Source organism: Calliopsis andreniformis, chromosome 6, assembly GCF_051401765.1.
Source record: "Calliopsis andreniformis isolate RMS-2024a chromosome 6, iyCalAndr_principal, whole genome shotgun sequence".
In the NCBI taxonomy this organism is placed as follows: domain Eukaryota; kingdom Metazoa; phylum Arthropoda; class Insecta; order Hymenoptera; family Andrenidae; genus Calliopsis; species Calliopsis andreniformis.
The window spans coordinates 6,604,892-6,623,292 of NC_135067.1; the positions used below are offsets into that span (position 1 = coordinate 6,604,892).

Consider the following 18,401-nt stretch of genomic DNA (forward strand, 5'->3'; position numbering starts at 1 on the left):
GATAAAAAAGTACATAAATAAAAACATATAACAAGAGTTAGATTTTATCTATTTATTTTTAACGTTAGTTAGGATTCTACTGCTCTACCATTTATCAGTGTTCAGATTCAACACTGATAATTATATAAATCTAATTCAATCACATGACAAGAATATCGACGTTACAAAATCCTAGGAGTGATATTTATTTCTGGAATTCGATGGCGTGTGTGATCTCTGAATAACTGGACGCGGAAGTGGTCCAAATTATTCTTATACTGCGACTTTCACCAGCCTCGATGTCGTTATTGAGGTACATGATCCTCGCTGTCGAATTAATGAAATTTTCAAGCTGGAATAACTCGTAAAGCTGGCCGCGGTTACATCAAGGAGGTGTGTTACATTCGAGTGCCGCTAATTCGTTAGATCACTGTGCAATTACGCAACGAAAACGTTTGACTTTCTCCAGGCCTCGGGCATTGTCAACGATCTGTTAGCAGTGTTACGAACATTGTCATCTTAGAAGCTCGAAGAACTGTTTACGTAACGGTTTCCTTTTCACTCTGGAGGCAGCAGCACGATTGAGTGCACCTGTTCGATACTAATTCCTGTAAAATCCGAAGATGAAGTCAATGCCCTGTGCGTGACAGCGAGGAATCGTTTGTTCTACCTTGCTTAAGAGTGTCATTGTCTGCATTTGCCTGATAAACGTTGATTAAGCTTCTATTTGTGTCTTAAAAGAAAGGAAAGGGAACATTTGCAATTTTTTTTTTTAAGGAAAACTTTATATAAAATCAACATGGCGGTTTGTTCACAATTTCAGTCTTGCTTCAATAAAGAACAAGACGACTGTGAAAAAGTTGTTAGATTAAATTTTGCAGGACTGATCGAATTAGTATGTTTATTCGTATATATACCATACAAATTAAATTTTTATAAAGTTGGTGGGACTGATCTTGTACAAACTATCCTCAAAAGAATAGGTCAAACAAGGAAATGTTACCCCTATATCTTTCTTTCCTTTAGGGTTTGTATAATATTGCGGATTAGGAATGTGGTATTAGGATTCTTTTCCCATTCTCGGTGGAATGTGTTGTGATTTCATTGTAACATTTGCGATTGCGTATAATACATAAGGAGTTGGAGTACATCTTTTATTTCCTGTTTTTGTTTAGAATGATGCCTTGTAAATAATATTTTAATTAAGGTATGTTTTGATTTGAATATTTGAAGCTCTCAAACAAATTTTTCTCTTAGGTAACGATGATTAACGAAAAACGAAGAAAGACTGAAAGAGAATAGAAAAATCTTCTATTAGAATTAAAAAAAAAAACAGATATTTTAGAGGCTTTAATAAATTTGGTGTAAGCTACATAATAGACTTCTCATAGGCTATTTAAATATGACATTTTTTCATTGCAAGTAAAAGTATGTATAAAAAAGTTATGAAGAAGCTCCAAATTCTAGAAAAATTGAGGCAAATCAGAAATAGCATCGTCAACAAAATTTTTTAACTAGTTATTTTCTTTAAAAAAATTTCCAAATCCATATATGTATACATATCTCTGTAATCACACGAAAAAGCTGCCACAAATCATGAAATTTCGCCTTTTAATTGCGCGAAGCATCATTTAATATCTCTACCTCAGAGCTACAATAACCCAAGTTCTTTCTTGTTATTTTTCAAGAGAGCTGAGAAACAAATGCGATTATACATTTATTGACATAGTATTCGAAGTAGTTTATACTATTAAATTTCCTTCACTTACAACTTAACTTAACTAAATTCTTATTATTCTAATAAAATGAAGAGAAAGCGATAAGATTCTCTAAAAAACTTAATTTTGAAAAAAATAAATTTGAATTCCTCTGGCTCTGAGGTACAGATATATAATTTTCACTTTTGAAACACTAGATTTACAAATACTTAAGTAGTTTCTCGAATAATTAAGTAATTTTGCAAGTAGAAATTTTCTTCAAAGCTGTGATAATTTCCTTTCAAGAATGCAGTGTGTTACTTTTTAAGAAGATGAACGATTTCAGCATTGAAGCGTCCAAAATGTATATTGCATCGAAATTCCCCACCCCGATCGTCTCCTTGTATTTAGTCACCACTTATACGTGATGAGCATTCAAATGTAATTAACATCATCGCTTGGTACGCGACATTGCACGAATAATTGCGGTCTGGTACCTTTGTTCCCAAGGATGATTTCATCGAGTTTTTCTTGTAGCACTTTCAGTTTCAAAGTCGTTGTGTCAACCACCCCAGTTGAATGACAATGGGTGTTTCGTACTATAATAAAGCAACGATTGCTTAACTTTAAGATGTGGCCCTTTCATTACGAATGAGGCATACGTACGCCTTGTGCAAAAGATATACACGAGTGTACAGTGTTCGGTAACAAGTGCCAGGAATTTTAAGGAGTGTTTTAAGAATTTTACATGCTAAAATAAGGCAAAATTAAGAATGACGAAATTTTCTTCGAGGCTTTGTTTTTGAGCTATTAATCGCCAAAAATGCGCGAGCATGATGTCTGACTTGGAATTTATTCTACTGCTGACGTGCATTAGTTAGATGCAGTGAAATCAGTAGAATGGGTTCATAAGTCAGACATATTTTACGCGTATGTAGACAGGTTCTCAATAACTAATAATTTAAGATTGATCATTAAAATTGTACAAAATATAAAATCAAGATGAACTGTACAGGAACATCTACAATTTCCTAAATTTCATTATTTTGTATATTCTATACTAAATAACATGAAAGATCTACTGCTACCTACACTATCATCCATAACTATTTGAGTACTTGATAAATAGCAGTCATTGATAGCAATTCGTACAGGGAGATTTTTAATTTTATTCAAATAAATATATTAACGTTTTAACTAGGTTCTACCAAGTGCAAAAATATCTATGAATAGTATTCTTTTCTTTAGCGTTAATGTTGATATTAAATATTTACGGCGAATGGATTTATTTTGTCCATTATCGAAGAATATCTTTACAAGACGAATTAATTCATCTTCCAAATTCTCTCTGGTTAATAAATTAAGGAACTGATACGTAGTCCTAGATGCCACATCTTTCGTCCTTCATATTTCTTGCTTTTCGATCCCTTTTACAATAGTAAAACTAAAAACATGCATACAGTAGTGAATTTTCATTGAAAATGCTTTAAAACCGAAAATTTGATAGTGCTAATCAAACATTAACTGTTATTCTTCTTTTTAGTGAATCGATCGTGGCTATATAGAACATTGTGCACGGGAGGAGTGGATCCCAACGATCCATATAATCCAGTGGACAATCCAGAACACGGGTGCATGAGCTGGTTCCGCGATTACCTCGCCGCAGCGCTCAACTGTCGACCTATCAAGGCCATAATCATCTTGATATTTGCCTGCTACCTGGCTGGTGCACTCTATGGTCTGACAACTCTTCGGGAAGGCTTGGATCGTCGCAAGCTTTCCAAGAACGACTCCTATTCTGTCGATTTCTATGATAAACAGGATTTCTACTTCCGGGAATTCCCGTACAGAATTCAGGTACAGTGACTGTTCTTCAAATTGTCGGGAGTTGTAGACCGGTTTAAAAATTAGAGAAAAGCTGTATACTGTAGAGTAATTAAAAAAGAAATCGTAAAAGTGTCAAAGAAGGTTTCTTTAAAGCGTTACACGTACTCACAGTTTTGGAAGGAAGATACAAATTAAAGAAGTTTTATTAACATTGTCAGGATCTATTTTTATTGACTGTGAGAAGAAGTTTTTATCAGTCGTTAATGAAAAAAATCTAAGAAGCTTTTTCTAAAATTTGATGACTCTGAATTGTTGGTTTTAGTACTATTTGAGAACAGATGTTGCATATACGCAATTACATATTTATTTACATATTAGTAAGTGAAATATAGTATTGCGTATAGACAACGCCAAGTGTAAAAATGTTAAGAGAAAGTTATGTATAGAAAATATGTTCTTTAATTAGGTTTCTTTATATTTTCAATTAAAATTATTAATAAATGTAAGAGATATTGCAGTTCAGAAGTTTGTGTCTTGTAATTAGTAGATATTCTTTTGATTAATCGCTGCAAAAAAAGGTACCAGTGAAAGGTATAGTAATTAAAAAAAAGTTTCTTTTTATAATATCAATCTCAATTTTTTTTAATAAATACAAGACAAAAACGACTTTTTCAATAGAAAGTTTTATTCATGTTTCACATATTTGTAATTTGTAAGAAAATTAAATATCAGATAGTACAAATATTTCAAGTCATCTTTTAAAAGGGGTATCCTGTGTAGTTTTCTGCAGCTCCCCATAGAATTCTGAGTAATGATTATATGTGTATTTGTTTGTACTACTACCACCACCATAAAATCTTTTTATAAATCTTTTTTTTCGCTTAAATTATTAGCTCCATTAGTTTCCTGTATATTTAATGCAATCCATTTTAGATGAACAGATAAGAAGGTACTACTACATATGTGCACTTTCTCTCCCTTGAAAAGGTTAATTTTATTTCAAATGAATATATTTAAACCTAGAAATCAAATTGGTAAAATCCTGAAACTTTCATTTTACTATTTTCACGAGGAAAGAACGATAAAGAATTAATAGAAAAATTTTCAATTACATCTTTCGAGATCTGTATTACAGTGCGCAAACCTTTAAAGAACATGCAGCGGCTTGTCGTGACGCATGATTCGATGCTCGCAATTATGTCATGCGTTTTACTTGATATATCCGCCTGAGCAACTTTCTCTGGCGTGGAATTGAGGAAAAGCGACGGGTGTTGCGTCAGGCGATAAACATATATAACGATAAAATTGATCACATCTCGCCATCTTCTTCTCTCAGTCAGACTCATTGATAACTAAACGTGACATTGCATAAAACGAGAGGATTCTCTAAGATCGGGAAAGCTGCCATACTCAGAACTCTGTTCACGTTTCCTTTTCATTTTATTTCAGGTGGTAGTCAGCGGTGAATACAATTACAGCGATCCCGTTATTCAGCAACAGATGGAAAACCTTACGAGGGCTTTAGAATCGACCGTTTACATCAGCAGCGATCCGATTTACACAGGGAGCTGGTTGCGCAGCTTTCTGAACTTTATAAACGGCGATGAGATAGGAATGCGCATGGACATAAGGAACGAGAAAAATTTCATAAAGATATTAAAAGAAGACTGGCTGGGTGTAACGAACACCTTCTCCTTGGATGTGAAGTTTGACAAAACTGGGGAACACATTATCGCCAGCAGGTTCCTGATTCAAGCGGTGAACGTTAGCGGAACTAATCAAGAGAAGGACATGGTAAAGGAGCTGCGTCAGATTTGTGCCGATTCGCCGCTGAACGCTAGCGTTTTCCATCCCTATTTCGTCTTCTTCGATCAGTTTGAGCTGGTGAAACCCACCAGTATTCAGTGTATGGTGTTCGGTGCGCTGATAATGATGCTGATCAGCTTCATCTTCATTCCCAATGTGCTGTGCTGCCTCTGGGTCGCGTTCTGCATTATCTCCATCGAGCTAGGAGTCGCTGGATACATGGCCCTTTGGGACGTGAACCTAGACAGCATCTCTATGATCAACTTAATCATGTGTATAGGCTTCAGTGTTGATTTCACAGCGCATATCTGCTACGCATACATGAGCTCAAAGCAGAAATCCCCGGATGACAGAGTCAAAGAGAGTCTCTACAGCCTTGGGTTGCCCATAGTTCAGGGTGCAGCGTCGACCATCCTGGGGCTGATAGCTCTCGTCCTCGCGGGTACCTACATCTTCATGGTGTTCTTCAAAATGGTCTTTTTAGTGATCTTCATAGGAGCCATGCACGGAATATTCTTACTGCCAGTTCTGCTCTCTTTGTTTGGCCCCTCTTCCTATGCGATGGATGGAACAGAATCGAAAAAGACACAGCAGAGGAAGATGCAAGAGCCTAACGATCTAGCCTGCAAGCAGCAGCCCTACGTGATTCCTCACCCCAGTCTCTCTTTTTATCATCCCACGGGAGCTACGAAGAACCTCCAAGGTAGCCCAGCAACCAGCCTAGCTGCATTCGAGGAGAGGGACCCTGGTCTAGGAACTAGTGAAGACAGCAACTCTGTGGAAAGTGGCTCTTCACAGAGCAGAAGACGCGAGGGTCAGCTGGAGCAAGAAAGTCAGAGGCGCCAGGACGTCTGGAGGAGATCTATTGGGGTCCTGTATGGTATGTCCCAATTCCAGACAGGGGCACACCCTGCTGCACCACCTCCAGATTATGCTGGCGCTCTCCAGGAGTTGCAAGTGGATCAAGAACGTCGCGCTGTGAGAACAGTACCTTACATTGGCCCTTATCCTGCTTATCGGCCACCCAATCAGCTTCACAGGGATCACAGAAGGACCAGGTCGTATCACAACCTTCATCACTCGTCGAGGTACCTGACTGATCCACGGTTTCCTTAGTGTGACTCTCGATTCGCGCTCTCGGTGAACGTAGCCCGTTCAGGAGGAACTTTCTCCCTTTTTGTCGCGATTTTGAGCCATTGGAGCTATCCGCGACTCGCCTCAGACTTTTTTGGGTTTGACTTTATATGCTCGGGGAGTGAAGTGTCTGGCTGCCAAGGAGCTCGAATCGCGTCTCCTCAATGGCTGTAAATATTGTTCGACGAGTTCGTGGGATGAAGGACCTGCTGGATTCGTAGTTATCGAATACGCCGAATCACTGCGTCTTCTGGAGATTCGAGAACTAATATCCAGCGTGGAGATCGTGTTTACCCTGCGTTTCAGCGAGTTGTGAGGATTCGGGGACTCTGAAAGTTATCGAATAAAATTCGATTGCTCGAGAAAGGACTATGGTGCGAGAAAGACTTCTTCGGCGCGATGTGTGTTTTTGAGAAGGGTTTCTTTTGCGCATAATGAGTATACAGGGTGTTAAAATAATATGGGATACCTTCTTAGGACAAAGTTAATGAAAAAAGTTCTTATATTTTTAAAAACTGACCTAAAATCGTTATGTACATAAGCATTATCTCCTTTAAATTTAGTGATTGAGGGGTTTTCGCGCACCTAAGATTGACGCTTGTACTGAACCCCTGTTATGTGACTATCGAATAGAGCAACACTATCCAACGACGAGGTCTTCTACTCGTCTACTCCTTCTTCCAATCCTTCCTTTGTTTCAAAATACATAAGTTGTGTGTAGTGTTTGGGTTTTTTCTCCGAAACGCTTATATATTATGACAATCTTTATAACGTTGCATAATTTCCCTAACATTAAGAATGGAAGTGAGGATACCGAAGCGAGTCCTCGGTGGACAATGCTAGAATACAGTTTATTCGGTCTCAAGCTTGGCTTATTCTTAGCTAACAGCTCTCTTCAATTGTTCAAGTTTAAAGGAGGTGTAGTATTTACTCGCTATGAACTCATGATTCACTGGAAGTAATCCACTGGTTTGTAACAAGAAAATACTCATAATATTATAATATTATTTAAGTAGCAGCTTTGAACATAATTATTGTTCAGGAATGGTTCTATGCATAATGATTGAACTTTTTTCATTATTTCGACTCTTGCAATCAGTGTTAGCATAATATTCCATAATTCTTGTACATTTTTAGCACCCTGTATATACAGGGTGTTTCAATCTCCAAATGCATATAATTCCATAAATTCGTTGAATTAGAAAAAGCATGAGAAAGCATGGGTGGATAGAAGAAATAAATTTCAGAGTGGGATATCAGAACATACATGCATATAATTCTAAGTGTAAGTTGCATAATTGAAGCCGTCAAGATTATGTCAAGACGAACCTGTATTAATCTCAACGACACTTGACGTTTTTGCGCAGCAAATGCATATGGACTAAAATGTGATACACCTTATATATTAGTAACATGTTAAACTGATTTTTCACAAAGTGTTAGTTAAAACGCGACGCAACACGATTACAGTTGTAGCGCGTATTAGTAACTGAGCCTGTAAGTTTCTTACATTTTTACTGTGAAGTCGACTGGGTGTACCTTTTCAAAAAAATTTAAGCGCGATAAATTATGTAGGTGACTAGATAAACGGGGCAAGTCTTACCGAGACATCGCGAGAAACAACGATTCTATTTGACCCGAACGGTTCTTCGCCTAAGAGCCGTTCTTAACGAACGACAATCTGCTCAATGGAAATCGAACCTATTGATCTGTTTCCTCCATCCTCGTGAACGCCACAGCTTTTATCGATCAAGAATTAATCATTTCGTTGACGTGAACCTATACGACGTGTATCGTGCCTTAAAAAATTGTCACGAAATCGATTTTTTCCCATTTCGATCGTATCCGAAGGAGAATCGAATTTCCTCGTGAATTGTACCAAAGGGGGAGCAACCCCTGTGTTCTGACAGTGTTCAGCAGCGTCCGGTCGAGAAAGCAAAGTAATTCTCGTGACTTGATCACGCTCCTGTAGAAAATGACGTGTGACGCGTGATACGAGGATACAAAGCACAGGTGAGATCGTTTTGAAGCCTGTGGTATGAATTTTATGTACGTTTTTCGGGGGACGATGTGAAATCGTCAGCGTGGGGAGCGTCGTTTACCTCTCCTCCTTCGGAAGACTGCGAAGAGAAGTAGCCGAGATAAATGGTGCGCCCTGCACGCTCGACTGGACTTTTTCTGTACAGAAATATTAAGTATGTATGTTCGCGAATGAGAGAGTGTATCGTATAGTATAAATTGCATTGTCACAGAGACTGGCAGTTGCCATTTGAGGAATAATTGTAAGCGTAAAATATATTCTGGTAACGATTTCCAAAACGTATCCCAGTATTCTCCAAGATCAATGAAGAATTAATCCCTGCGGCATATTGGATACCTTGACTAAAGATTTAAGCACGTTGCTTTATTGGAAGGTAAGGGTCTCATAATTAAGAAATTAAAATATCAAATATAATTAGTAATTTCGAGTAACAGAAAATTTGTTCAGTTTTTTAGCTTGAAGATAGTGGGCAGAGCACGAAATTGTAGTGAAATAAATAATGTGAAGAAAAACAGATAAGAAAAGTTTAGCATACAGCGAAGAAAAACATTTAAACATACAGTATATAAATTCTGAAAGAGAGTAAACTGAAAAAGATTTATAGAATCGGTACGATGAAGACAAAATCAAAAAATTAATTTTTGAACACATATCTCTTTATCCAAATTGAAGATGTGAAACATGCATAAAGGTAATTGAGGTACACTTGTGCAAGATTGAAATATTATAATTTGGTTTGCAGTTTATAAAGTAGATTTTTAATAAGTAATGTGAAATCATAAAACAATCATTAATATGATATTAATTGATAATGATAAAACAAACAGAAACGTAGTAGAAAAAATTCTAACAAAAACAAATCTCCCAATACACATGGTGAATTAGAATTGCTACAGTTGTATATACAAGTATATTTTAGAAGTATAAAAAGGACTTTTATGAATTAAGCAAACACAACGAGTAACACATCTTTAGCACGTATTTTCAGACAAGTGAAGCTGTAGGTAATAAGCTTCTGATAGAATGGAGAATATAAAGATGGGGGGAAAAGAGTATTCAAAGAGTCTTAAAAATAAGTTCCTTCATGCATAAATATTTTTCATGAGTTTGGAACAATTTATTTTGGAGTTGGACGATATAATTTGGAGTACAATCTACAGCAAAGATTGTTGTCCGACAAGTATACTGAAATCAAAATTTATATACGAACATAAAATTGCTATTTAAAAATTCTGAGAATAATTAATTTTGAAACATGAGTTCCTTTATGGATAAGTACTTTAACTTTAAAACAGCTATTTTGAAGTTAAACAATATTACTTGTAATAGCGGAATCACAGAACACAATTTCTTATAGAAGACAATTGCTGTTTGTTAGTGTTACAACACCAATTGGAAACATAGACTATTAATTACAGGTAAGTACATAAAAGCATATTTATATACTGTCAGTTGTATTTTTGTTCTCAGTTTTTATGTTGAAATATTTCATACTACAGTAAGTCTTAATAAATTGTTATTATTAACAATATTCGCTAGATGATAAATAAAAATACTGTTAGTAATCAGTAAAAAATGAATAGTAGTAGGAATAGTTATTTTATTATTAAATAGAATTCGATTAAATACATTCTCAGGAAATAAAAATTATTGTTATAAAAGTTTCGTTATAAAACACGTTATTTAAGTTTATAGTATTAGTTACGTTTCGAAAATAAGGAGATATTTATGAAATAAGAAAATTAGATTTCATAGAAGTGTTATGAAATTTATATAAGATTATTTAGACATATTTGTTTGCTACAATAATTGCTAAAATATGTAGATCTTTTATAAAAATTAAGGATTCATCATGAAATTAAGTTCTTAAAAATGTTTAGGAAAGTGTTTCATCAAATATACTAATGCTAATTTATCACTCACTTTGAGAAAAGAAATATTCGTAAATTTATACATATACGGATTAAGTAATACTTTCAAAAAGTATTACATGAAATTATTTGTAGATAATCATTTGCATATTTAAATATTTCAACAATTCAACTAAACAATATGAAATGTCAAAATTCTTTAGAAATAATATCGTTATTAGAAGATTGTAGTTTCAATTTTGAATTTATAGATGTCTCTTTTCCCGCTTTTATAGTTAATTTTGGCAGCCATGTTGATTTAAATTGCGCGCGCCGTCATGTCATTCCGTTCGTGGACGCGCTGAGGGGCAGACGTGTCTATTTTTCGTCCTGTTAAAAGTGTCTAATCCTGTTCCTGGCGGTTTCTAACCATTTATAAAGGTACTTGTTCGTAGTTTTAACATACAATTATCGATTCAACAGAAAATTTACTTTAATTTCGGTAATTTTGGTAGACAATAATTGTTTGAAAGACTTGTACTCTTTGTTCTTCAATCGTACAACTACTCAGCGATTAATATCATGCAATACTTCCTTTTATCTTAGTTTTTATATGTATTTCATAAACGTCCAATGTCTGTTGTATTTTTATGCTTTCTGCAATCAACTGTGGTTAACATATCAGCTATATTTTTACATTTTGCATCTTTTTATGACTTGAGTCAGATTTACAGAAAAGGCTAAAGCAAGTTAATGGCGCTGAAATTCAAATGACATTTTTACAGGGATTAACAGAATTTACTAATTTGTTATGCATTTCATAAGTTATAATTGCATTGTCATAGGTTATAGTTACATTCTAATAGTTTCTATAATGAAATACAGATTGTATTTAATGTATTTTATTAACTTTTATAATATTTCACATTGTATGTAACAGGTGGGTGATAGAAGACCCTAAACGAACGAGATTCGATATTCTCGAAGCTTGAACGATATGCTTGGTGCTCTCGAAGCTGCGCGCGCAGTCCACTTCGAATAAAATGACGCTGGAGTGTACTGCTTCTCACAAAGGTAAGTTTTTCTACGATTTTTTTACTATTATTGCAGAATTTAGTAGTATATTTGGGCGCTTTGGAAATATGCAAGATATTTTAGTGTTTTGAGGCAATAAAATTATATGTATCTTTCATTATGTGTGAATTACATTAAATATTTGTGTTTGCTTTCGAACGCTACATGCAGATATTTAGAATATGATAAATACTAGAAAAGTGTTAGAAATCATGTCATAAATGGGCTAGTCCATTATTTTTGAGTTCTTTAAAATTTTATTGTCGTTTTTTGTGCTTGATTTGACTGAAGAGTAACATATTGCAAACATTTGAAATTTTCAAGGTAACGCAATTTAAAATGGAGGTTGGTGTTCTCCTACTCCAGCATAATTTTGCCAGTTACTTAATATAGATGAAGTTTTGTCATTTATTCAGTAGATATTCAAGGGATAAGACGTTTTGACAGCTTTACGAGTAGCAATGTAAGCATACTATATTTGTTGACATCTAATCACTCAGTAACTATTAATGCTCTTATTTAGGCTTTATTATTATTTTTAACTAGCACTTGTATATTTTTTTTTATTAAAACCTTTTGCAATATCTTCGTAAAATTTTAATCAATTTTCATGATTATTCTCTATTTATTATTGGTTAGTTGATATGGTTATAATTTCTTTTTATTGTTTTATTAGTTCTTCTTTATTATATACATTATATGTTTGTATTTGTATAAGTAAATATGTATATTTTTATTTATGTCCTCTGGTACACTTTATTACAGATTTCTCATTGGAATTAAAATGTACCTAAGTATAATAAGGAAAGTGAAATTCTGTAATGACGAGTTGACACGTCAAAACGTGAAGAATAATGTAAGTATTATTTCACTGAAATTTTAAGTAAAATTTAGAAATTAAGTTTCGAAGTTTACGATTTGAAAATTTAATGATTTGAGAATTTGAATAGGAAAATTTGGAAAGTAATTTTCTTATATTTCTTATTTCTTTCATTTCAGCGCTTGCAGACACCTCCTGGGTAATTCTCCGAGCTGTCTTCATTTCGTCGTTGTTAAGGTAAGACATGTTTATAATTCCTTCATTGTTTATAATTCACTCAGCCATGTCGTAGGACACAAAAGTCCGAAACGGCACGAGTGATTGATTGTATTGTTTTTGTTGATTTACCGAGTATAGTGACCGTGAGTGTAAATTATACTCGTGAGTAGTAACATTTCTTCTGTATATTTATTATGTCAGGTTAAAATATTCTTGTACGGCGGGTTTCTTAATTACATAAAAGTTCTATCGCAATATTGAAAACATTAACGTGAATATGCATAACAAATATTCACAATAATTGAGAAGAAATTGAAATAAATATTAGTAGTGTATTTACATAGAACAATCCATAATACAATGCTAATATAATGTTAATACAGAATCAATATAACTAACTTATACATAGGGAAGAAATCAGACGTTTTTTAACTTTATTATTGTGACAAGTATAAAATATTTGTGATTATATTTATTATAGTGTAATTATAGTACAATTTATTATAGTACAATTCTTTATCATTAAGTTCCAAGCATTTAGAAAGCTGGTATATCCCATTCTTGGCATAAGACATTTCGTGGGTAGATTTCGTTGTTGAATAAGTCATAAACAACAGTTTTCTTTTTTTTAGAAATTTTTATTTCCACAATGATATCACCTACAATATACTTAAAAACCTGAAACTTCTATAATGAAGCTTTTGCTTGAAGTATTGGATGCAGTCTTTCTTTTCTTTATAAAGGGAATTTTGAGTAAAATAATTCTTCAATGAAGAGTACCTTTAACAGAGCCTGTTTTTTGCTAAACTTCATATATAACAGCATCACTTTTCTTTTTATAAGGTTTATCAAAATTATATCATAAATTGAAAATTAAAAATGAAACCAGTTGGTACATTATTTTAGTCATTCTTTTTAGCTCAGGATTTTCAGATCTCAATTCCGCACCCATTGTTTTCGACTCATTCACGTGCCCAGGTGCTACTTGGATGGGTGAAAGCAATGAGGCACCATGACCTAGTTATAAAGTTTTAACAATATTCAGTGATTGGTTCTGTGTTGGTATATTGTGCATGACGTAGTTTCCACTTGTATGTGTGGTTAGGCTGTGCAATTGCATCGATTCTTCTTCAAAGTAGTATTCGTATAGACATATTCCTTTTTTACTTACGATAACATATTAAATATTTTATGGAACATGTGTATACATAAGATGATACTGTATTATTAATCACTTGAGAAAATCGTTTGGATAACTCTCCAAGTTCTCCCTAGTGTAGGCTCTTCCACCCGAATCTAATATGTGAGAACCATAGACTGCGATGTGTTGACGTGTCTTTTTGTCATTTAGGGACAAGGGGTCAAGTGCCGAAAAGTCCTTGCAAGAGTGAGAAACATTTAATGGCTTGCTGTCGTTGAATAGGGAGTCATTCTCGTTACTACTTTGTTACTATGCTCACTTGTAGTTTTGTAGCAGTAATAGTACCTTGATTTAGTCAACCGTGTGCAGGCACAATGATCAACCTAGTAATTTTGCCCAAATTGCAGTCTAGATTAGAGTTGCAAGAAAATACAGATTGCGATTTACAGCTGTGGAAAAATACATAGTATGAATTGAATTATGAAGGAAAAATCAATGATGGTTTAACTTAACGTTGTCACCATTTGTGTATAGATAATCATATTTTAAGATATAGTTCTTTTACATTATTTTTGGTTCAGTGTCAGATTCATTTTTCTATATTAATATTGGTGAATTATTTAATTTTTCTTGAATTAGATCTGTGATGCTAATTATTTACTCGGATTTATTTAAATTAATACCGTTTTTTTTTTATTAGAGTTCCTATAGAATTCCTATAGGATATTCCTTTATAGAGTTCCTATTAAGATCCTATTAAGGTCTTTTAAGATTTTGATTTAGCTTTAATCTTTTACTTAACTTTTGTATCTAGTGTTCCGTTATAAATTAATCGTGTAGCGTTGCGATTAAAAAATGCCCAAAATTACAGATAATTACACTAATAGTTCTGCACAGCTGTTAGAAAGGCTGTAAAACACGTCTTTCTTTTTATCCCTTTGACACATCTGCTTTTTATATTTATTATATTATCACGATAATTAGAAGAAGTTTTTTAATTTCATGAATTATGAAGAGACATTAGTATCGAAAGCACCTTCTTCGTTTTGGGGTTCATCCTTAATTAAATTGTGTTACGAATAATTTAGCGCCCTGTGTAGTTGCTTTCAGGGATTTTAATTTCGTTTTGAGTAAATTGTGGAAGAAAAGTCCACTCGTGCATTGTATTCAAATTTACAAAGTGAGTGGACCGTTGAAAGCTCTTCCAGCATATTTTGTACATATTTTAGTCATCTGCGTGGTTGCTATTTGGATGCCTTTTACGATTGTTATACAAACTTTTTTCTGTATATTCAGAGGAATTAGTTCTTCAAAATACTTCAAAACATTCCACTTCCCTTTGTCTGCCAATTCTCTTATGAATAGTTCTGAACTTGACCGCCATTCATAAACAGAGGTCGCTAAAATCAGCCTTAAATGTCTAGATCGGTAAGGCAGTCAGACTCTGGGACACAGGAGTCCATAAGACGATGTGTCTCCTCGTACACCTCGTCTGCGCTAGAAAGCATTCTACGAAATGCATCGTATGATACGTCAGATCTCTACAACCTCGAAGCAGAACCCCTTCCTTATCCCCATTCCAATTATCAATTAAATTAACATCTACCTTAAGAACGCACCAACTACTTTGACCCTAATGGCTCTTTCAGGTTGAACTTACTTTCGTTTCCAGGGTAATTGAGAAAGATTCTAAGATTACTCTTCTAGGAAACAATTTTAACTTACATTTTCTTTCAATTCAATTGCATGACCCTCGTTGTCCCAATTCATGACCAGAGAAGGAGAGATAGAGGGAGGACGCGTTGTATGTCGTAGATTGGGAGAGTGGAAGAAGAGTCGAACTTTTTGAAATCCTTTTGCTTCCACTCGCAGCTCCAACGATGCGTCAAAAACTCGTCTTAAAGTCATTTTGGATATTGCTCCCTTTCGTTCTGGATAGTCGGCGATTCTTAAAGACCAGCCTATAGGGCAGAGGTTACCTTGGGAACTTTCCATGCGTTACATGAATGTAAGAAATGTCGATACCGTGATACAGCGTTATTCGTGTACAGAGCAATATTTTCCTGAACGTTCGAGTTATTTTCAAGAGGCAATCTTAGAGCATGGGAGATAATCATGAACATAACTCAAAAACAGGAAATACCTCTATTTCGTCAGCGTTTCTTCTACTCGTCACTCATGGAGGATTTCGCATTTTTTAAGAGCAGATATGATATTTGTAAGATAGAAACGTCAGCAAACACAAATAATTGAATGCTTTTATCGTGTTTCGACAAACAAGTATTTTAAACGTTTCATCCCCCTTTCTTTCGTGATAACTTCTTCAGTTATCGAACGTAGCGCGGTGCGGCGGAGCAATTTGTTGCCAAAGAAAACAGTCTGGCAGAAAACAGAAACCGAGCGAAAAAGCTCGGACATTAAAGAAGCAGGTGCTTCCTTTACGCTTCTAGCAAACTGTGCCGACGTATAGCGACCTGGATGGTTCTCAGAGAAGTAACTGTGTCAAGATACGAAGGGGAGGTTAATTGATGAAAAGCTTTTTAACGAAGATCAACACAGGAAAATGTCTTGCACAGCGTGGATGATTTATTGTTTCGCTTTACATGGAGTCTTGAATCTATTTACAACTAATTTGAATCTACGTTTTGTCTGACCCAGATCTAGATCAGATTTAAGTCAAGTTTAACATAAAGCTAGTGTATACTTGGTTCAGATTTATTTTAGATATAGTTTGGTTCGGGCTTAATTCAAATGCTATTTGGATAGGAGCAGTTTTAGTTTAGGTTTATCATAGACTTGCTTCAGAATTATCTGAAAGCTACTTTAGGTTTGATAACAATTTCATCAATTTAGGCTTAATGTGACAAACTAATTTAGATATGGATTTAATTTAGACCTAATGCAAGCCTAGTTTAAGTACAACTCAAACTTGGCTCAAGTTTGATTTGCATTTAACTGAAAATATTGAATATAATTGACAATAAGTTTAAACTTAGCACTTTAGATTCGATATCCATTGGGATCTAATTTAAACCTAGTTGCCCTTTCCCAAATCTAGACTAAAAATTCAAATCTGACTCGTCAGATTCAGATTGCAATTAGGTTCATCTTCGATTTTCCACAAACTTACAATTAGATCAACACATTTTATATACCATTAAATTCAAATAATGCAGTGATGTCCTGTTAAAATTCAACCTAGACTCCGCTTAGATTTACCATTGACTCAAACCGAGATGAAACTCAACCAAGCGGAACTCGAGGCCTCTCTATTTGAAACAACAGAGACAGAATACGCAACGACATCACCGTCCACGTTTTCGCATCGCAAATCACGTGCCAAGAACGGAAACACATTTATAACCCCGACGTTGATTTCGATTACGTCCACTTGACCGGATATCCGTGTCTAATCTCATGCAGCCCGAGCCATTGATCGGACAAATTGATTTCCCTTCACCTGTAGAGGACGGCTTCCTATTGGCCGTCGTAGCTGCTGATATCATTGAATGAACATCATTCTACAGTACACCGGTACAAGCTAACAACGAGGCGCAAACGACGAGGACGTTATTGGACATGGGACGTCCAATCAAACCTGTATTCACGAACCGACAACACGCCACTGGCCCCCCGCGCCCGCAGCTTTCCGCCGCAGTTCCCAACAAATTGTCAATTTTTTCCTCGGTTGGTGTAACCGAATTTACGCCCAGAGTTCGGAGATTCCCTCGGTCAATTCCCAGTCTAATTGCCTGCACGCTCCGAGCCCCGTCGCCTAGCAGAATCAACGCGAAATTGGCCGCGGGCCTGGCAGGAGATCGGGCTTGGTTTCAGATTCGACTGTAGCCGTGGAGTAACTCGATCAAGGGGACCACTTTGTCGGGACTCTTCGTCTGCCTCAAAGGCCAGAGTTGCGCCAGTTTCCGAGAGCGGACGCGAGCTGGCGAAATTATTCGCGAGCTGGCCCGCCGAAAACCTGCGTCAGTTTCGGTCGGTGAATTATTGATGGGAGGGATGTCGACGGTTATGCAACGCCTCGAGCGTGCTCCGCGGATCCTCAGCCTCCGCGTGAGTTATTGTCGAGGATCCTTAGGCGAGTTCCTGTCCGGGAGGAACCTGACGAGTGTCCTGACAAGCAGCCTGTTGCGTGACCTGCTCGATCAATATCTGTACGGGCGCAACAACCACAACTGCTCCTCGCATCTTCCTAACCGACGCGTCCCGTCTCGCCCTCTCGCCAACCTCGTCCTTTTTCGTTCCCTTTATTCGCGGGGAAGTGCTCCTTTCGTGCCTTTCGGGCTGGAATTTCAGGCGAGGATGTTCCCACACACCTTTAAGAGCACTCCTTCGACTTTGGTTTCTGGAGGACTTTTGTGCCTCTGTTTGCTATTGTTTGTTTTGCTTCTCCTCTTTTTTCCCTTTTGTATTGTTCTGTCGATAGCAGTGTTGCACGATTAAAGTGTAATGGATTTAATTCTTTGTGTCCTAAATTATGGCATTGTTATTTGCTATTCTTATGCTTGTTTTAGATACTTTAGAAGTGTTCGAATAATTTATGTATATGCTAACGTAAGTTCAGAGGACCTCGGTAATAATTAGGATCTTCAGCTAGGATTATGGTCGAGTATGATATTTTTAATACATTTTTTGTGCTCTGAGGATACAAAAAATTTTGTTGTGTCCTTTCTTCTTTCTATAAACATAAATTATATATTCTAGATACAGATACAGATTTATATTCTATATTCTAGGCCTTAGCTCGAATTTTTTATTGCTTTGCCTTACAGCCACAGATATATTAATATGTCATTAT

At 35.6% G+C, this 18,401-nt stretch overlaps 1 protein-coding gene across 1 annotated transcript in view; it reads left to right on the forward strand.

Moving 5' to 3' along the window:
* The window catches only part of Ptr (patched domain-containing protein), a 56,169-nt gene extending 47,403 nt beyond the window's left edge, over window positions 1–8,766 (forward strand). Inside the window, exons 8-9 of the mRNA XM_076380732.1 lie at window positions 3,220–3,533; window positions 4,953–8,766. Of these exons, the coding sequence (XP_076236847.1) occupies window positions 3,220–3,533; window positions 4,953–6,425 (1,787 nt within the window). The 3' untranslated portion in view covers window positions 6,426–8,766. The remainder of the gene's footprint in view (window positions 1–3,219; window positions 3,534–4,952) is intronic.
* The last annotated feature ends 9,635 nt before the right edge of the window (window positions 8,767–18,401 follow it).